The sequence below is a fragment of the Cyprinus carpio genome, chromosome B17 (genome assembly GCF_018340385.1).
Source record: "Cyprinus carpio isolate SPL01 chromosome B17, ASM1834038v1, whole genome shotgun sequence".
In the NCBI taxonomy this organism is placed as follows: domain Eukaryota; kingdom Metazoa; phylum Chordata; class Actinopteri; order Cypriniformes; family Cyprinidae; genus Cyprinus; species Cyprinus carpio.
Window position 1 is genome coordinate 21,700,219 of NC_056613.1, and position 21,342 is coordinate 21,721,560.

The 21,342-nt window shown below is 36.8% G+C and overlaps 1 protein-coding gene across 1 annotated transcript; it reads left to right on the forward strand.

The window, feature by feature from the left end:
- Positions 1-7: 7 nt before the first annotated feature.
- On the forward strand, positions 8-21,078 carry LOC109049274 (autophagy-related protein 2 homolog B-like). Its single transcript, XM_042742810.1, is given in 44 exon segments — positions 8-266; positions 1,162-1,352; positions 1,610-1,772; positions 2,268-2,420; positions 2,563-2,665; positions 2,767-2,929; positions 3,101-3,280; positions 3,782-3,878; positions 3,998-4,171; positions 4,258-4,409; positions 4,540-4,651; positions 5,093-5,336; positions 5,790-5,946; positions 6,041-6,133; positions 6,346-6,534; positions 6,644-6,911; positions 7,397-7,505; positions 7,618-7,819; positions 7,911-8,053; positions 8,153-8,310; positions 8,498-8,670; positions 8,766-8,916; positions 9,180-9,379; positions 9,891-9,912; positions 9,915-9,961; positions 10,147-10,253; positions 10,664-10,756; positions 10,828-10,898; positions 10,981-11,057; positions 11,142-11,312; positions 11,534-11,666; positions 12,662-12,864; positions 13,067-13,296; positions 13,397-13,514; positions 14,298-14,486; positions 14,604-14,705; positions 14,846-14,924; positions 15,620-15,800; positions 16,118-16,187; positions 16,568-16,650; positions 16,746-16,867; positions 17,275-17,429; positions 17,627-17,776; positions 18,837-21,078. Coding segments are annotated over 43 exon segments (6,180 nt in total). The 5' UTR covers positions 8-266; positions 1,162-1,190; the 3' UTR covers positions 19,068-21,078.
- The last annotated feature ends 264 nt before the right edge of the window (positions 21,079-21,342 follow it).

The following is a 21,342-nucleotide window of genomic DNA, read 5'->3' on the forward strand; positions in this document are numbered from 1 at the left end:
GTGCGCAGTCACGAGCGTGTTTGTAAACATCATCATTATTAGCCTTATAAACAGACACACAAGAGATGCTGCTTTCACACGAGCCGACAGCCGCTCATAATGCGCACGAGGACTCCCATCTTCAGTTGAATACAGCTGTTATTACCGAGCATCAGTTGAACAGACAAACTTGAATGAAGTTAGGTATAGAGGATTGTGTGTTTAGCCAGCATGCTAGTTTACCCTAAGCCAAGGAGCAACGGTTAGTCAGCTATTTTGTAATACAGGTAAGTTATTGTCCTTTGTCATTCTAAATTTAAATAACCACAGCAGAGACGGTTAAATTGTAACCCTTTCTGGCTGCTGTGATGTGTGACTCCATGATTTGCCATTGTTAGCAGCCAAACAAACTCACTAACCTTCAGGGAATTGCGCAAACACTGGTGGTCATCTTTATACTGTAGATGTAGATATGGGCCAGACAGCAACGTCAGTCATGTCATACAAGCAAACACAACTGCATGTCATTTTAAACGACCTGATTGTAACCAGGCTTTCTGATGCTGTACCAGAGTGCACACACTGAAGAGCTGAGTTAATGCCAGTCATTTGCTGTGAATTGATGGGTTTGCCAAAGTAATCCCAGGCTCTAGAAGTCCTTTGCATCAGTGTGTTGAATCGCTCGTTTTGCAGATGTGATTTGTTCAGGCAGCCACATCAGTTGGAGGTCTGCATTAGTCAGCTAGAGTGAGAATGTGTGTTTATACTGACTCATTGTCATCAACAACCCTTCACGGAATAATTGTGTGGGTGTGTTTTCAGCAAAACAATGTCAGAGTCAAGTTCCCTTTTATCAGTTCCACAAAGATTTCTGCCACTTGTGTGTGTATTATGTATTTTATATACTGTAAGTTATTAACATATACTGTTCCAGATTAATGCAAACTTAATGTTAAAGGGGAATCAGAGGTATTATCGTTAACTCTAAACCTAAAAGTAAAACCATAAAGAACTTGACATTTCAAGTTCTTTATATATATATATATATATTTATATATATATATATATATATATATATATATATATATATATATTTATATATATATATATATATTGCAGAGTAAAATAACACTGATGGGAATATGTGACATTTAAAACCTTGAAATTCCTCATTTGTTTCAGAACACACTTGAACCCAAGAGACGGTCAAGATGCCATGGCCATTTTCTGAGTCTATTAAGAAGCGGGCCTGCAGGTACCTGCTGCATCGATATCTTGGTAATTTCCTCCAGGAGAAGCTCAGTTTGGACCAGCTTAGTCTGGACCTCTATCAAGGCACGGGCTCACTTGCTCATGTGCCGCTGGACAAATGGGTAAGTTCTGTACATTTTGTTCTATTGACCTTTTTTTGATTCCAAAATGATACTATTATGCACCTGACCCAGCTGGACACATAATTAAGCTGACATTTGATTAAAGATGTCTTATTGGATTGTTTCACTAATGGAATCTGACATTTCATTACTGGATATAACCGAGAGTTGTTTTCTTATTAGTATTTTCAACCTCTCCTCAAGTAATAATCAGAAAAGTTTAATGTCTGTGACTTTCATATTTCATGCTGCTTCAGTCTCTGAATGAGATCCTGGAGTCTGTGGATGCTCCATTTGAGGTGAGTGAGGGCTTCATCCAGGCCATTTCTCTCACTGTGCCATGGGCCTCACTGCTGCAGGAAAACTGCGCACTGGAAGTGAGGGGCTTGGAGATGGTGTTCAGGCCAAGACCTCGAATGGGTAGGAAACATCTTTGAAATCATAATTCTTTTCAGATGGCGTGCCATAATTTTGACAAATGTTGAATTGCAGTGCTATGCATTCTAAAATGTACAGTGTGTCTGTTTATTCTAATTTACAATATGTTTACTCTATAATATATTTGTTCAGTTTAGTGATATTTTTCTATCTAATAATTGTATAGTGATTTTAATAAATTAATTTATAATAATATATTTTTTCCTATATATTTTTCTTTATTTATCTTTAAAGTTGAGATGTCAAAAGTAGTGACAGATAATTTATTTTGTTTTGTGATGTACATCTGAGTGAAACAGAATATTGAAAAAGAAAAAAATGTTTATCTATATAAATTTATCTATATAAAAATATATAAATTAATTGTTCACAATAATATCATTAAGATTTCTTTCTTTAGATAGAAAATACATAGCTTGATTTTCCATTTGATGTTGAACTTAATGTTGCTTATGTCCATTGTCAATCTTTTTTTAGCATCAGGCATGGAGCCCATGTGCTGGTCCAGCTTCATGACCAGCAGTATGCAGCTGGCCAAAGAGTGTCTAAGCCAAAGACTCACTGATGATCAGGGAGAGAGCTTGCAACCTCTGGAGGGTCTGGAAAAGTTTGCAGAGACTATTGAGACAGGTAGACCATAAAACCTGTAGACCATAAAACCAGTTTAATGTAAGATTTAATTATTTATTGACTGATTGATTGATTGATTGCCTGATTGTTAAATCAGATTTTGTCTTTCAGTGACTGATCCTTTCCCTGTTCTCTCTGTTAGTGTTGAGAAGAGTCAAGGTCACTTTTGTGGATACTGTCCTGCGGATGGAACACGTTCCTGAAAATTCTAAAACTGGCATTGCCCTTGAGCTCCGAATCAATAAGTAAGTTCTAGAAATGTAACTAAATATTTCTGACACTACAATATGATATGTTTTTTTTTTTGAATCATCACCATGCTATCTGCACATTTTGTGATATTTAGGATGCTTTATTGTGATGAGAGTGTGGAGGAGGGCTCCAGTGTCAATATCCATCAGCCCACTACATTTGCACATAAAAACCTCACACTGGAAGGTGTCTATTTGTTCTGGGATGAGTTTTCAGAATCAGCACGTGCCGGCCTCAAATCATCCCCCACTCAAACAGTGAGTATCTGTTCTGCTGTAATTAAAAATCATCTTGCACAAGTATAGCAAGTATAGTTGTGCAACCTTATCCTAACTTGACCCTAAAGTAGTACAAAACAGTTGTTGCTGTTTAGCAGTACAATTGCAAAACTCGCTAAGACATATGCTAAGATTCTTTATACATTAAAGGAGACTGAACCCAAGCTTTCGCCAAGTTGGAACCCAAAAATCATCTCTGAGCCTCACCCTCAGTTCCCAGAACCTGTGTCTTCCAGTACACCATTTGAGCCAGTGCAGGTGGGCTGCCTTAGCGGTAAACTGGAGCTGTCCATGGTTCTGAAGCAAAATGAAGCCATGCCTGGAGCTAAGGTGGGTACATATACAGTACCACACAGTTACAAATATACAGTAGCTTTAATTCTTTCTTTCTATAAAGGTATTGCACAGATAGGCCTGGCTTCCTTTGTTGAAATGTTAATTCCTCGAGTAAATGTATTCCACTATGTTTGACACTCATAGCTTCAACACTTAAAACGCACTTCTGTCAATCTGACAAAATGTGGGAACAAATGCCGAAGATCAATCTGTAGTTTTAACAAAACCCAAATTGATGTGCTTTGCTTTATCTGGCTGACTTTTTCTGTCAAATAAACAGGGATATCTGGGTGCAGGTAACACGGAGAAAGTGTACACATTGTTTGCTTACATGTACTAACTACATTGAAACCTGGTTGAAAATTTAAATTTATCTTTTATTTGTCCAAGTACATTGTAGGATGACTGTATTTCTGAATGGATTTCTCACAGCAAAAAAAGGCATGCTTTTTATTTTTTTTTAACAATAAAATGTAATGACTGCTCTTTTCACAGTTGGATATTGATGGGCAGTTTGATTCTCTAATCATGCTGCTTTCACCACAACAAGTCCACCTCCTACTGGACATGTTTGGGGTTTTCTCTAGCTCAGGTAACAATTTGTTCTATTCATATATGATTTTCCCTTAAGGTTTCCTCATTAAATAAAGTCGGCGATAAATGGTTTCCAGTGAATATGACGATTGCTTCTATTAAATTGGTTATATACAGCCGGACAGGAGTGGTCTGCTATAGGAAAGGATAGGAAGAGTCGGCCCATGCAGCAGGAGGATGAGTATCGTCTCCACATGGAGCTCAACCGCTGCCTGAAGAAAGATACCATAATAGTTGCCACTGACCAGGACCTGTTTGAAAGCCAGACCACCAGAACTGTGTCCAGTAGAGGTCAGTTCAGCACAACATATCTTTTAATTCTACATTCTGTTTTTGAATCGCTGAATACATATTTACTTTGTTTCTTGTTTGGACAGAGGACGTGTTTTTCTCCATGGCTGATATGGACATGTCACATAGCCTATCATCTCTGCCTCCTCTTGGGGATCCATCCACTGTGGATCTAGATTTGTCTTCAAATAGCAACTACTCTGCCTCCCTGGGGGAGTCACCATCTGGAAATGTAGCCGTATGTCACCACCTCTCACTTTAACGTTGAACTCCATGTTTAATAATAAGTGTTAAATGATCGGTTATGTCACCATTCATTGTCTTATTATGATATTACAAGTGCAAAACATTTTTGACACATTCCCTAGATGGTGTGGGATGAGTACATGGATGTTCCTAGACAGAAGGAGAAGCAGACAAATGAGATGCCACATCTTTCCAGAGATTCTCAGCTTACACACAAGAATCCAATAAAAACATACACTATTCATCATCTCTAACTCATCCAAATAAATGACACTTACAACTAGGGCTGGGCGATATATCTAACGATATGATCATGCGCATCTAGTCAGTAAATCTGGTTCCTTGATTACAGCTAAATCGCCATCACCTGCTTTCAAATGGAGCGGCATTTAATAGACAGAGCCGTAGATCACTGACAAGCTACGCAATATCGCGTTCATTATCCCAGATGAATCGCCTTCGATAATCAACGCGATATTTGCTACCTTGTCAGTGAACAACGGCTCTGTCTATTAAATGCCGCTCCATTTGAAAGCAGGTGATGGCGATTTAGCGCTAATCACGGAACCAGATTTACTGACTAGATGCGCATGATCATATCGTTAGATATATCGCCCAGCCCCACTTATGACTATATTTAATTCAATAATAATCTACCCTATGTGTGATCTCTAGCTCATCCAACTAAAGGCCACTGTGATGAGTCCAGGCCTGAGCTGGTTCTCAGGCTCGCAGTGGGCAGTCTCTGCCTGTCTGTCCTCCATATTGACCCCCTCCCACCTCCTGACTCCTCCCGCAGCCATCTTGCACCAATGGCTTCAGAGTTTTTCCGTATTCTCTCTGTAAATCAGCTCCCTGCTGGGAGTTTCCTGCAGTCACGAACTGTCTTCGATGAAGCCTGTCCACATGATCATCTCAGGTAAGCTTTTAGAATTAAATACAGAATAGTAATAGAATGGTTGGATAATGTTTTGTTGTCAGACTTCATTCAAATATCGATAATTACATTTTAAGTCTGAAGTCCTGAGACAGTTTCTAGACAGTGGTCAGAGAAACAGATTAGAGAGAGGTGGGACAACAATAACTTTGTAATCGGTCTTATGCCCTTGTTGCACTCCATTGACCAAGAAATCTGACTCTTTTAACTGGTCTAGAGGAAATTTAAACCTGTGGTTTAGTAGAATAACAATAAAAGGAAGATATAAAGTCACATATCCTAAGGAGAGCATGACGAAAAAGAACAAAAAAGGACTTAAGACAGAGCCTTGAGGAACTCCATACTTAACCTATGCTTATTTGAGTATGATTTTTGTATTTTAAGGTGCAATTGAAGACAACAGAAAATGTAAAATGCATTTTTCTTTATCTTCAGGTTCATTGGTCAGGGATTAAAGGTGTCATACGAGCTCTGTCAAGGCTCCAGTGTACGTACTCTAAACACGGATCTCTCTCTGAGCCAGGTGGAGCTTCTGGAATGCCTGTACTCTACTGACAGTCACACTACACAGAGTGGAGCCCAATACACAGAGGTGTTTTTTTTTGTCTGTTACCAAACATTTTATGTGCACAGAATAGTTCTCTTACATAATAATGATGAATTTTGTCTCTTGTGTCAAACATTAGCTTCTTACGTTTGATATCTCAGCCAGTAGTGATTCTCCTCCTCCTGTATGCCTACATTTACTCTACAAATTAACAGAACGCAAAGGCTCGCAGGTAACTTCCTGAAATATTGTGTCTTGCATGGTGCTGATGAGAGTACTTTCTCATACTACAGTAAATGACCATTTGATTATGTCCTTGACTGGACCAACTATATGATGTTTTACTAGTTACATTAATCATTTGATTTTTTAACCTTTATTTATACTTCAAATGACAATTTGCAAACAGTAAACCTGATCCAACTTCTTTTTTTTTTTCTCCAGGGCGGGCAGGTACGTCTAAGTACTATACCTCGTAAGGCAGAATTGCAGGTGGAGCTGGGTAAAGTGCGTTCAGAGTGTGACGTCAGCATTGTGGACAGGCTCAACTCCCTACTCCAGCCTCAGAAACTTGTTACCACAGAGATAATGGCATCTCACATGTACACCTCCTACAATAAACATGTCAGTCTGGTGAGAAACATTAGTGACGATTTCTCTGTACTTATTTAGCTTAATTTTCATTTACTTTTATGTCACTTTGCATCTTATTGTGATTGTGTGTTTTCCTCACAATCACAAGGCCTTTGCAGAGGTCTTCCTGGATGATAGTCGTACCCCAGCACACTGCCATGTGTCTATGTCAATAAATGCACCTCTACTGGTCCTAGTGGTGCGGTTCCCGATCCCAGACCTGCGCTCGGATCAGGAGAGGGGCCCCTGGTTTAAGAAGTCCCTGCAGAAAGAGCTGCTGCAGCTGGAGCTGGAAGATCTGGAGCTCAAGACGGAGTTCACTGGAGGAAACTCATCAGAGCAGACTAAGATGGAGCTCACTTTCAAAGAGCTCAACGGTACTCATTTATAGACAGTCATCCTGATCAAGGCATAAAAATAATCTTTACATTTTTCTAGGTAATTCTAAGAGACAAGGAAACTGGCTGATAGATAGATTTTGAATGAGTTTTAAATGTTCCTCTGCAGTCATCCAAAATATACAAGATGCAGAGAAACTTTTATATTCTTTGTTTGACTTCTTTTCTAAAAAGAGAAAACCATAATTTACAGAATAATGGAACCAGTGGATTATTTAGTAGATGCAAAAAATGAAAAGGCAAATTCCACATGCAAAAAAAGCAAGACAGACATTATAATAATACCATTCGAATATTATTTAAAAAAAAAAAAACAATAATAATAATAATATGTAAATAATAATAATTATATTGTTATATATTGAAAACTTATTTTTTTAATTAGTTTGTAAGCAAAGCTTTTGACTTCTTTACATTTGCATTTTAATACAAAGTTAATCATACTGTACAACATGTTACATTAGGATCATTCCAAGAAGACAAAGATCACCCCGCAGCCAGGTTCTTACGAGTAGCAAACACTATGGAGGAGGACATGACATCTTCCGACTGTGGTAAATTTGACTGGCCCAGGTATGATGTATTCTCTGTACCCTTTTTTGTTTATGGTCATTCTATGGATCTTTATTGATAAAATTGATCCAGATACAGAAACTGGAATATGTTCTGCTTGATACCCATTCAGAGTGGTTCTGAAGGTGAACCCCATGGCTGTACGCTCCATCTTAGAGCGTGTAACAGCAGAGGAAGATGAGGAAGAAGCGGACAGTCACTCACAAGAGGAAGAGGAAGAAGGAGCCGCCCACTCCCTGAAGGATGTGTGTGATTTTGCCAAACCTGAGCCATCCCCCTTTTCCTCACGGCGTGTAATGTATGAGAATGAGGAGGTATAGAGATTTTTATTATCTCGTAAGAGTGACCCTTTTATTAATTATCAGTTTTGATTAATTATGGGTAATAATTTTGCGCCTCATGCAGATGGTCATCCCAGGAGACGTGGTGGAGATGACGGAATTCCAGGAAAAAACCATGAGCAACTCCCTCTATATCCTTGAGCTGTTTTTCCCCAATGTGCAGCTCTCTTTGCCCAGTAAAGGCTTTTATGAAAAACTACACAACAGGTAATTAATGCATGAGGAGTCACAGTTTATAAATCTACATATACATCATAGACAGTTCTTTTGAATTTCAGCTATAATGTGCTCTCTTTTTTTTTTCAGGATTAATAATGACCTGCTACTGTGGGAGCCCACTGCTCCATCTCCAGTAGAGACAGTGGAGAACATCCCATATGGGGTGGGTCTGTCTGTAGCCAGTCAACTCATTAACACCTACAGTAAAGACAGCTTCAGTCAGTTCAGATCTACTGGCCCCGAGGGTAAAGATCTTCTGCCTCCCTTATGCTCACTTGAATATTTAATATCAGACTAGAAAAGCATGAACATACTTGTTGATGCTACTGCCAGAAGATTTTTTCAGGTATTAATTTCTTAATACCCAGTTTCTTCTGACATCCTGTGTCTGTTGGTCTTTTGTTCTGGTTTCTTCACATAATGTGTGTGAAGAGGAGGAGAGTGGTTCTGAGGAAGAAATCCTACAATATTACACTCCTGCTGAGCTTGGCTACAGGAATCGAAGGAAGAAAAGGAGTAAGATGCAGCCTAAGAATTCTCAGAGCCTGTTTTCCATCGTCATGTCTGTTAACCATGGACTGCTGGCTCTGCACACACAGCTAAAGGTATTACATCAGTATTCCAAAGATAGAGCTTTAATATTGAGCCAATATCTAGTAAGGGTTACATAGTCTTATGTAATAAATGCCAATACTTCCAGCAGGATGATAATAGTGCATCACCAAAAAAACACGGTGAATTTTGGATGGAAGTAAAAAATGGGACGCTGTTTGGTGTGACGCAGCATGAAGGCTACAAAGACCAGCATTATGTCTGCTTCCACACATCTCAGGCCTGCCTGTATCACCATGGTAAACAAAAAATGGTTTTGTTCCTTTTAATTTTAAATTATTATTTTTTATAATAAATACTGAACATATTTAATGATTTTATATTATATAAAATTTAATAAACAAAAAACAATGTCCAACTTTAGTGCATATGATTTTTAAAAAAATATATACATGACTAAAGCTCATATTTAAATTAATATACATGTATGCAGTGTTTTTTTTTATTATTATTTTTTTTTGGTGTTTGTTTCGTAACATCATGGTGTATTTATTTTTCTCAGGCACAGTGGATGGAGATGCCCCTGAGTGGAGTGTCAGTCTGCCCTGCAGGATGCGTCCTCATTGGCTGGAGCCTGTGATGTATGCGTCTGAATCTGCCCCAGAGAGGGCGTCTCCCTCTGAAGGGCTCAGTTTTGAGCCCCACAGTATGCTGTCTGTAGCTGTTAAAATTTCCTCCCACAGCACAGAGCGCAATGTCAAGGTAAACCAAATCATTGCCGGAGGTAAATGTTGTTCAAAACAATATTACCATTTAAAACTTTGTTTTAAAATTTTAAGATTAAAAAAAAAAAAAGAATACTTTTATTCGGGATGCATTTAATGTATTATTTATTCATCAAAGAATGCCGAAAAGAAATATTAATAAGCACAACTGTTTTCAAAATTGATGATAATAATTAGAAATGTTTTTTGAGCAGCAGATCAACCTATTAGAATGATTTCCAAAGGACCATGTGACACTATAGACTGAAGTAATGGCTGCTGAACATACAGCTTTGCATCACTAGAATTAACTCCATTTTAAAATGTGTTAAAATCGAAACCAGTTATATGTAATTTTTCACAGTATTACTGTTTTACTGTATTTTAGTTCAAATAAATACTGCCTGGTGTGCACAAGAAACATTTTTCAGAAACATTTTCTGTCCTGTTTGTGTTATTAAACTTGTATACAGATACATTATCTGTTACACGCCTTCCTTTATTTTCAGGAGTTTCTCATAGCCATTGGCATGAACTGAATCACACAGTAACACATACACATCCCTTAAGGTATGACAAGGTAATAAAATATAAAAAAAAAAACATCAAAAAAACCAAATCAAACAAAATCAAATAAAAGAACCTCCTTAAAATCCACCTGTGGACCTCAAAAAAAAAATGCAATGATAAATGAGGGTTGTTGTATCAGCTGACTTGTAGTTCATTTATATGTGCTAAACATTACTGGTTGTCTTTCTCCTGTAGATAGTCGACTTTCTAAATGTGTCAGATGAGCCGGTGCTTGGCTACACCCCCCCGTCATCTGTGTCCACCCTCCACCTGCATCTGTGGAGCTGCTCCCTGGATTACAGGTGATACATTTAGCTAGATTCTAGCATAACCTTTCCATCTATTTAGTATTTAAAGAGATACATTTGGACTCTCACAATGGATACATTTCATTGCATTTCATTCAAGTGGTATTGGCAAACAAATGAAGCTCAGAACTAACTTCACCAAAAAGTTTCCAAATTCCTTTTGTCTAATTTTACTTAGAATTTAGAACAGCATACGTGGTTTTTGTTTACAACATAGTAAACCTAGCTGTAAAAGGTGTTTGTGTAGTTTTTGTTTAAAATAAATACAACTTGGTTTAGTTATCAGTTGTTAGTTTGTTAGCATTCAATCCTCAATCCCTATGCACAGAATGTACTTGTTCTAATACATGTATTTGTGCTAATAAGACCATTTGGATCTAAGAAATACTTTTTTTTTTTTCTAGGCCATTGTATTTACCTGTGAGATCTCTGCTGACCGTAGAGACCTTCAGCATCTCTAGCAGTGTGTCTTTAGATCATTCTTCCTCCAGTCTAAGGTAAAAGCTTGAATTAAATAAATTCTGTAGATTGTTTTGTTTCTGTAACTTGTTACTTTTCTCTCATACAGAATCATTTTAGATGAAGCTGCGTTGTTTCTGTCTGACAAGATCAATGCTGTGTCTGTTAATCTGGCACGAGGTGAGGAGTCATACACATCAGTTCAGTCTCAGAATATGTCTACTATGGATGCTGGTTTCATTTCTTATTCTTGTGTCTTCAGACTATGTCCAGGTGGTTGATATGGGGACTCTGGAATTGAGGATCACAGCAGTGAAACCAGGACAAGATGGCAAAATGGTATGAAAGTCTTCTTTCAAAAGGTTGTCTACTCTCTGACAGAATGTCCCTATTAATTATCTTGTGGCATTTATGTCTCTTTAGACAGAGCCAAGGTTTGAGTTGCGTTGCTCAAGTGATGTTATTCACATTCGCACCTGTGCAGACTCCTGCGCCGCTCTCATGAACCTTATTCAGTACATAGCCAGCTATGGAGATCTACTGCCCCCTTCTGGACTGGAGGCTAAACGCAGAAGCACTAAACAAAGGGTGAAGGTCAGTTTGATTGAAAAACATTTTTTCTGTGAGTTCAATGTTTCTTAATAACATTGACAATGAGAGATACAGTTATGATTAATATTTAAAGTCAGACTATCAAAGTAAGGATTATCAGACAACCGTGACAAATGTTTTGATAGTTCTTGTGTTGTTATTATTAGCAAATTTGAGCTATTGTTTGTGGGTGAGTCAAAACGAAGATTTTGAATGATTGCCAGACTGAAGCAGGGAGTCACCCATCAGCTCAGGCACCTTTGCTTCCTGAAGCGGAGCAGCAGATTCTTCAGGATCTGATGAGTGATGCTATGGAAGAGACAGACAGCCTACAGAGTCATATGCTGCAACAGAACGGTCAGACTCTGCTCTGTTTTTATTCATTCATTTATCTTCCAAAACTTTTCAGTCTAGCACTTGTTTTAAAATCGTACATTAATCGCGTGATTTGATTTTAAAATATATTGTTTCGTTGCAGTGATTGTGTAATGGTTACAACCATCTATTTCTTTTTCCTTATATCTTAAATATATATTTTTCTATCTGTCTCACATTCAGTGTTTTTTATTGTTAACTAAAACAAAGCTGAAATAAAATAATAGATAAACTTAAACAGTAAGTAGTTAAACATAAGTTGAAGTTCCAAACATGTGGATGTACTAAAATGAATTTGTGTTTTCACTGTTATACACTCAGGGGCGCTAATACACATCTTCTGAATGAATACAAAACCTCCCGAACAAAAACACACGTGAACAGGATGGAGAAACGAGCGATCTCTTATGTAAACATATCCATACAATAAATAATGCGATCATCAGCAATAGACAGCATATAAATGAAAACTGCATAATGTTACGGAGCAAAATGATGATCCAGGAAGTGGTATATGGCTGTGCAAGCTTTGGAGGTGTTGATGGAAGTGATTTACTGGATTTATGCTTTGATAATCGTACTGAATATTATCCAGATGTAGTTTTTGATAAATATTTGATTTTCTCACCTTTTTGCTTAAAATTATGAAACCTACCTATATTCAAGTGTTGATAAAAAAGAATGCTTTAAGCTACAATAAAACAGATTTCTTTTTTGTTTGTTTAAAAGTAGAGGCTTTGATCTTTATTTTGGTGTATTGCATATTCAAATATTCATACAGCAAAATATACTGTAGGCCATCAAATTTTAGTGAAAATCATCAAAATTGCTGGCGGTGGCTGGCAACTTTTAAAAAAAAAATGCTGGTGGGGAAAGAGTTAATGATTGTTCTAATTATTCTGTATTTTCGTTTGTTGTATGCAATAATAATATAAAAATAACACTTCTCACATTTGAATCTGCTTTGCTTTGTTTAGGTGTGAATGAAGACCATTCACATGATCATGAGCCGCCCCGTTCTGATCTCTTCCTTTTCCCCGATGAGAGTGGAAACCTGGGGCAGGAACCAAGTCCCACTTACCCAGTCCTGCACTCCCCACTCATCTCTCCTCCTGCCCCCTCTTTAGTCCACGACACTGATGACTTCTGCATCCTGGACACGCCGGGCTCCAGAATACTGGTGAGCTCTTCACTTCAGAAATATTTCAAGCAGAGAACATTTACACAAAGTAAAATCATTACAGATGCGCTGCTCTTATTCTTTTAAAGCCAACCAATACCTTTGTGTTAGGAACTGAGTGAATTTGTTACATTTTTGAACGAACTGTTACTTAAAATGAAAATCTTTGTGTATGCATTACTTAAAGTGTTTTGTCTGCTAGGAAAAGGATGAGGAGCCTGTGGTAAAGAAGCTGATCTCTGAACCCATCCTTGTGAGGGAAGAACATTTCAGTGTCCCTCTGGAGGGCAGCAGCTCTACTAGGGGTCCACTTCACTTCCCTGTGCCGGAAATCAGATACCTAGTCAAAGAGATCTCTGTAGTGTGGCATCTCTATGGAGGAAAAGACTTTGGTGGTGGTGCGCTGTCCTCATCACCAGCTCGCAGTCGAGGGTACAAATTTGGAGTTGGGCCACTCCTGATTCATGCTTTTTATAAAAACTGCATGTTATAAGTGTGTATTAAGAGAGCATCTTTGTGTGTGTGTGTTTAGGTGCACTCCTCACAGCTCTCCGTCACAGACTCCTGTAAAACAGGTGAGAAAAGGCTCCCGTGCTGGAGGAGGATGGGGCAGAAACCCTGATGTTCTGATGGAGATTCAACTCAGTAAGGTCAGAGAAACATTTTATCATTTTAATCATCAGCTTGCATACACAGTATATTAACTTTGTTCAGTCAGTGTTGTTTTAGTATCATTTATTTAATACTATTATATAATAATTTTACATATAATAATTATATATATATATATGTGTATGTATGTGTGTGTGTGTTTAGTTGAATTCGTTGTGCTTGTGTGATTTGTATTAGCTAATTTTCTAAATAGTGTAAATTTGTCTAAAAATTCTAATAGTATACAATTTTTATTTCAGGTTTAGTTTTAGTCATTTTATGCATCTGTCTGCCTACACAATATATGAATTTTGTTTAGTGCTTTTTTTAATTATTTATATAGTATTGTAGTTTTCTTATTAATATTTTGAATGAGCTTTTTTGTGTTTTCAGTTTAAATTTCCAGTTGTTTCATTGTAACTGAAAACAAACTGAAATAAATAAATGAAAACTATTAAATAACTAATGAAAACATATAGAGATGACAAAAGCACATAAAAATACTTACAATTTCAGTACTTATTTCAGTTAGTTGCGAAGGCATCAATTAAATTCATTTAGTTTAAGTTTTTTTATTAAGCGTCTCTCCATTTTATTTTTCAGCTTTATTTAAACGAACAACTGTTTTTAATCATTTTTTTATTATTATTTGAATGATATTAACCTAAGATTGATGAATGAATGATATCAAGTTTTTTTTGTAAGATTATTCAGTAATAAACCATCTAATAATCCAGTTTAATAAACTCAAATGCTCTACGATCCTTCATGTCTTATGTTAGGTGCGGTTCCAGCATGAGGTGTACCCTCAGGCTCCACAGACAGGTGTTTTGACGGAGCAGCCGGTGTCCAGGCAGGTGTTTTCAGTGCAGGATCTGGAGATACAAGACAGGCTGGCCTCTTCCAAGATGAACAAGTTCCTCTATCTGTACTCCAGTAAAGAGATGCCCAGGAAAGCTCACTCCAACATGGTACAATCAAATACACTGACAGATAATGATGTACATAATCTACAGGTGGTCTGTATGGTTTCTAAAGTAAAAAAATATATTGTCTGAGTTGGGCATGTGCTGTTTGTTGTATATCAGTTGACGGTCAGAGCCCTGCACGTGTGTCCAGAAGCTGGACAGGCACCTCAGGAGTGCTGTCTACGTGTGTCACTAATGCCCCTCCGGCTAAACATCGATCAGGTACATAACAAAACTCTTCAACAACTCGCCTTATATCATATTTTTAAAAGCATAGTTTAAACTGATGTCTATATGTCAGAAGGCCCTCATTTTTATTTATTTATTTTCTTAAACTTTTGTTTTATTTTTATAATGTATAGGATGCATTGTTCTTCCTGAAGGACTTCTTCACCAGTCTGGCAGCAGAAGTTGAACTGTTTTCCCCACCAGACCAGGAAGGTAACAATCAATATGCAAAATATTCTGAAACATTGTTCTAAACTCTGTGAGTTTGCTGCCCACCTAAACATTATAAAGAGAAGTGTTCTTAATGCAAAGACTGTTTCAAAATTAAATATCCTCATATCGTAATTACCGTACTACTAGCTGTTCACTCACACACAGAATTTGTATATTTCTGTGGCAACACTGTTAATTCCAAAATGAATCTTTGTAACCTAATTAATCAACAGATAAAACCACAGTACAAAAAGTAACAAATATAGTTATGCAGATCCCTTATTAATAAACTGGTAGTTGTTTAACACCTGTGTTGCATACATTCTATTACTGTTAATGCCATTTTGAGTGTACAGTATCTACACGGAGCTCTTGGAGTTTACAATTTCTATCTGCTAGTTCTATTAATGCTTTTTACAATTCAGAGTCACATAATTATGGCAGTTCTGACATGGGAAGAATGCACCTATAGAAAGCTAAATGATTTAAAGAAAAGTCATCTGTCAGTATGCTTAAGTAAATACTGATAAGCATAGATAAAAAAAAATCAACTGAATTAAAAATGTTGTATTTTACCCAACACGAGGAGCGCTGTTTGTTTGATGCTCCTCTGTAGGCAGGAGACAGCAAGGCTGCTCACTAGATCTTGCAACACATATTGTTTGCGTAACTATTTATTGATCTGTGTGTTGTAGCATTCTGTGTGTCAGTGAAGAAGCCTCCTGTCCCTGAGGTTTCTTGCAATTTTTCCAAGCACAATGGTGCAGTGGGTCAAGACCCTGCACCCATCATCTCAGTGCCAACACAAAGCCTGGACAGCACTGCTGAGACAGACACTGCCTCCACGTCTTTCACTGACCAGCCCATATTCTTCAGGTGTGTGAGAGGAAGTGAGAGTATTCTTAACCATCTGCATCTATCCACAACAGGGGTGTCCAGTCCTGCCACTTTCCTCCAGAGTTTTGCTCCTAAATACCTGCCTGAAAGTTTTTAGTGATCCTGAAGGCCTTATTTAGCTGATTCAGATGGGTTTAATTAGGTCTGTAACTAAACTATACTGCAATGTGGCTCCCCAGAAGCAGGATTGGACACGTCTGATCTACAGCAATCTACATTTAAACATTTCAGATTCTTTAGGTAGAAGTTAATCAATAACTGCAAATCTGGATTTATTTACATGTAACGTTTTCCAGAGAGTTCCGCTTCACTTCAGAGGTGCCAATTCGATTAGACTACCATGGAAAACACATGGCCATGGAGCAGGTGAGCAATCCAGAGAATCCAAATGTCAAAAAAAAAATTTTTTTTCTTTTTGGTAAACATATTTCATTCAGCATTTATTCCTTATTAAAATACATTTGGCATTAAGTGTTTTTACATATGATGGATTTGAGAATTCTGTAACAAGTACAGTGAAACAATATATAAGCAATGATTAGTCAGAAAAACTCTTGTTCTGTTACAAATCAAGATTAAATAAAAAAACAGCACTAAGAAAAATCTAAATAAAAAACTGTATTTTAATCTAAAAGTAACAGACATTTTGCTACAAATCAAGATTGTAGATTTAACTTGCTCTTAGTAAATGCTTAATAAAAGCAATATTATATGATATGTTATAATGTTCGTGTCTTATTCCTCAGGGCACATTTGCTGGTATTGTGATTGGACTGACACAACTGAACTGCTCGGAGCTTAAGTTACGGTGTCTGTGTTACAGACAAGGGTAGGAAAAAATATATGGCATTTCATAAAAGTGTTCACCTCACAAATCTATATGAGCCAGTTTATTCAAGATGATGATTATTATTATTTTTTCAGATTACTGGGTGTTGATAAGCTCTTTTCATATGCCATCAATGAGTGGTTGAATGACATAAAGAAGAACCAGTTGCCGGGGCTTCTGGGAGGCGTGGGGCCCATTCATTCCCTGGTGCAGCTAGGTTAGCAGAACACATTCTTACACACATTCAGAGCTGGGTAAATAATGATATTAAATTACACTTTAAGATACTTTTAATCAGACTACAGTAACCTTTTAATTGATTACATTTTATTCACGCAATATCAATAAATTATTCATAATTATTCATAATTAATTTAATTAATAATTTTGAATTAATAATTAATCTTTAAAAACTGTAGTTTACACATTTTGCGTAATGTCATTTGTAATCAGTAATGGTCTACAATTTCTAAGTAATCTACCCAGCTCTGCACACATTGTTTTATCTACTGTACTTCTGTTATAAAGGGCTATTGGCCAAATATTGATACTGATGTCTCTGAGAAGTGCCAACTTTATTTACATGTCAGTGTTAAGCAGTGTTTTCCTCTGTTGCTGCTTCAGTTCAGGGTTTTAGGGATCTAGTTTGGCTGCCCATTGAGCAGTACCGTAAGGATGGAAGAATAGTGCGTGGTTTTCAGCGGGGCACGGCCTCCTTCGGAACCTCCACTGCAATGGCAGCTCTGGAGCTCACCAATCGGATGGTGCGAACCATACAGGTAAAATGATTCCTCTGCTAAAGTGTCTCAGAAACAGGTAGTTTGTAATACTTTTCATATATTGAGGAAAACTTGATGAATACACAATGGCAAACAGACATATTAATCATACCAATCACATTCAAATGAGTTTACTCTACTTATCTGTATGTGTGCAAATGATTTCTGATCTGTTCTATTCTGTGTGCTTTGTGTAGGCTGCTGCTGAAACGGCTTACGACATGGTTTCTCCAGTGCCAGATGAGAAAGAGTGCAAAAAGATTAAGCGGTACTCACATTACTGTCTGGCCCATCAGCCAGTGGACCTGAGAGAGGGGGTGGCCAAGGCTTACAGCGTAGTAAAAGAGGTTTGAGCACTTTGTATCCTAAGTTATAATATATGTTTGGGCACGTACGCTTAATCCTAGCAGGTTAACATGAAATTGATTTACCCAATTGCACAATCCATCAACATTTTCAATAATACCACTCTGAATTGCTTCACATTTACTCACCCTCATGTCTTCGAAAAACAAATGAAAGTACTTTTAGTGAAACCTGAGAGGTTTTTCTCCATCAATAGAATGTTCATTCCACCACAACTTTTATGCTTCAAGGACATTGTAATAAAACTTATTCATGTAATTCGAACAGTTTGATTTCTTTATATTTCAAAAAGATTTAATTTTGTGCTTTTATTCACATATAAACATAGATCAATGCACATGTATAGTGCACATGAAATATGTGACCCTGGACCACAAAACCAATCTTAAGTCGCTGGGGTATATTTGAAGCAATAGCCAAAAATACATTGTATGGGTCAAAATTATAGATTTTCTTTTATGCCAAAAATCATTAGGATATTAAATAAAGATCATGTTCCATGAAGATATTTTGTGAATTTCCTACTGTAAATATATTAAAACTAAATTTTTTGATTAGTTATATACATTTCTAAGAACTTCATTTGGACAACTTTAAATGTGATTTTCTCAATATTTTGATTTTTTGCACCCTCAGATTGCAGATTTTCAAATAGTTGTATCTCGGTCAAATATTGTCCTATCATAACAAACCATACATCAACGGAAAGCTTATTTAAGTTTGACTGATATGTGAGAACCAATATGTCAATAAAAGGCACATATTAACTTTGGTCATCATACTAAGTTTCAATTTCAATTCCAATGGATTACTTTAAAATGACTTTATGAACTTTTTTAAGCCTGAACATTTTGGTGGAATGGACTTTCAATAGAGGGACAGAAATATCTCAGGTTTCATTAAAAATATGTTAATTTGTGTTTTAAAGATTCTTATGGGTTTGGAACAACATGAAGGCGAGGAAATGATGCCAGAATTGTAACATATCATAACATATTGTTATGTTTATATAAAGAGTTTCTATGCACTGTGTGTTTGTAGGGCATTACTGACACAGCCCTGACCATTTATGACACTGCGACACGCGAGCATGAGCAGAGGGGCATGACAGGCGCTGTGGGCGGAGTCCTGCGACAGCTTCCTCCAGCTGTTGTTAAACCTCTTATCGTTGCCACAGAAGCAACATCCAATGTGCTGGGCGGCATGAGGAACCAGATTCACCCAGATGCCCGTCAAGAAGAGTCCCAGAAATGGCGTTTGGGGGAAGAGTGAGCTATGTTCTCTGAAATTTACTCTGGTGGCCTGCATTACATCAGAATCGATATTCATACTGGCCTGTCAGCTTACAATATGTGTGCTGGCTTTGTTTTAATAGTGTGTAATGCCCGTCAAGATTGTTTTGCTGCTAATACTTTTGTTTAAAGCGGTCTTGGTGTCTCCGTTGCTGACAACTAGAGGCTGTGGTAGCAGAAGTCTACTCCCCAAATGAAGTATCAGAGGAAGACTGGAGCTTTTTTCTCAGCAGCACTTGTGCTTGACATTTACTGTAACTGGAGTCATTGTATCTCAAAGCCGCAGAACTGGAAACGCACAGCTCCTGCTGGAGTAGATTTAACTAGATTTGTCTTTTCTTACCCCACTATCAAACGTCCTCGTAGTGCCTTCATGTCATAGTTTAATAATTAATATGATCATCTGTTTTATGAATGAGATGGTTTAGTGTCTTGTGTTGAACATGATTACTGCACCATGGGTTTTTCACATGATGGTTATGTCATGACATCCTTTGTTGGATGCAAGGGTGAATCTTATGAAGAAAAGTCAAGGTCATATTTCACCCCAAAATCAGTTGGGGAAAAAAATTGCATTGTGCATAAGGAAAATTAAACTTATTTAAGGAATGTTGCATTTTTTGTGTTGTTTTAATACCCTCTCATACATTCATAATACTGTCATTTAAGAAAAGAAGGCTCATTCTTTTTGTTATAATGTTACGAAAATTAAAATTACAGCAGATAAAGCTGTGATGTATACTTAAAGGATAGTTTAGGGATAGGTCACCCAAACATGAAAATGTTGTCGTATGTTGTTACTCACCTACATGTTGTTCCAAACCTTTATGAATTTTTCTTCTTTTGAACACAAAGATATTTTCTTTTTTTTTCCCCAACAAACTCATACAGGTTTGGAACAACATGAGGTAAGTAAATGATAACAGATTTGTTTTTGTTTTTTTTGGGAGGGGTGGACTATTTTTTTTTTGACAGCTGTACTTTATTCATTTAACAGTGCATATATAGTGTTTTCCCACATCCACTAAAAAGTTATATATATATTTTTTTTCAGTTAGCTGCTAAGAATTGAGAATGAAAGAATTGCTTAATTTTATGAAAATATCAGTGGAAAAAAATGTATATACGAAACAGGTTTCATTTTCTTTGTGCAAAATATGTATATATTCATTTTATTCTTTTGAATTTGGGGTGACAGTCATTTCTTTCAAGTTTTTGTGAGACTTGTTAAATACTGCAGTTTCAAAAGGACAAAAAACAACTTATCTGGTAGCATCATTCTTTTTATTTCTACTACAACAATCATCTCTTACCTAACCACACTTTTAGCTGTTTAAATAAAAGACAGTGACTCTTATTTGAACAAAATCGATTTCTTTGGCTTATGCAACACAATGTTGTGTAGTGTTTCTCTTTCCTGATACTGATTTAGAAACTAGTCTTTAAACATGTGGAATGTTTTGCGGTTATTATTACCACTTGCACTTTGTACTTAAGTGATCCCAGATATTACACCTTTTACCTTTGTTTTTGTTTTCATTCTATTAAGCTGTCTGACAGCATCTGCTTAAGGGACGTTCCGTAGGCATCTGCATTTCACAAGAAGTCTTACGAATGGTACATCTTTCTTTAGATAGACATATTCTCTCTATAGTTTTTATGTTGTTAACTGTCGAATAGACAAGCATTCGTTCTCCGTTCTTCAGCAAAAAATATCAAAATGTCTTAGTCTGATAGAAAATTGTGTTCTTTATTTGTCATCATTGCTGTGGTGTGAGTAAATGTTTGATATATTGGGAAATTGATAAATAACAGCCAATTTTACAGTCCAAACACTTTCCTTTTCTCATTTAAATGAAACATTAATATTTATTGTACATTTTCTTTCAGGTGGTAATAACATTGATTGTACATAGATGTACAGGTCATTTCACCCAGTTTATAAGAAAGCATGTATTATCAAGAAAGGGAAATAAATTATTTAATGTTTACCACTCGTGGCCTTTTTGTGCTACCTGACATTGCTTCCCAGAAAGTGCGGGATACAGTTCACATGTGTGGCAATCTCTGAGAACTGACATCAATATATTTCTGGAATACATATTTTCTGGTGTTTTCCATTGGGAGGTGTTGCCAGTGGACTTTACTAAGTCACTTACAACAAACAAAGGCATATGCACATGTTTCTTTTTATTAATTACACATCTGCATTTAATACGATGGAGATATATTTACTTTTAAAACGTCTTAGTTTT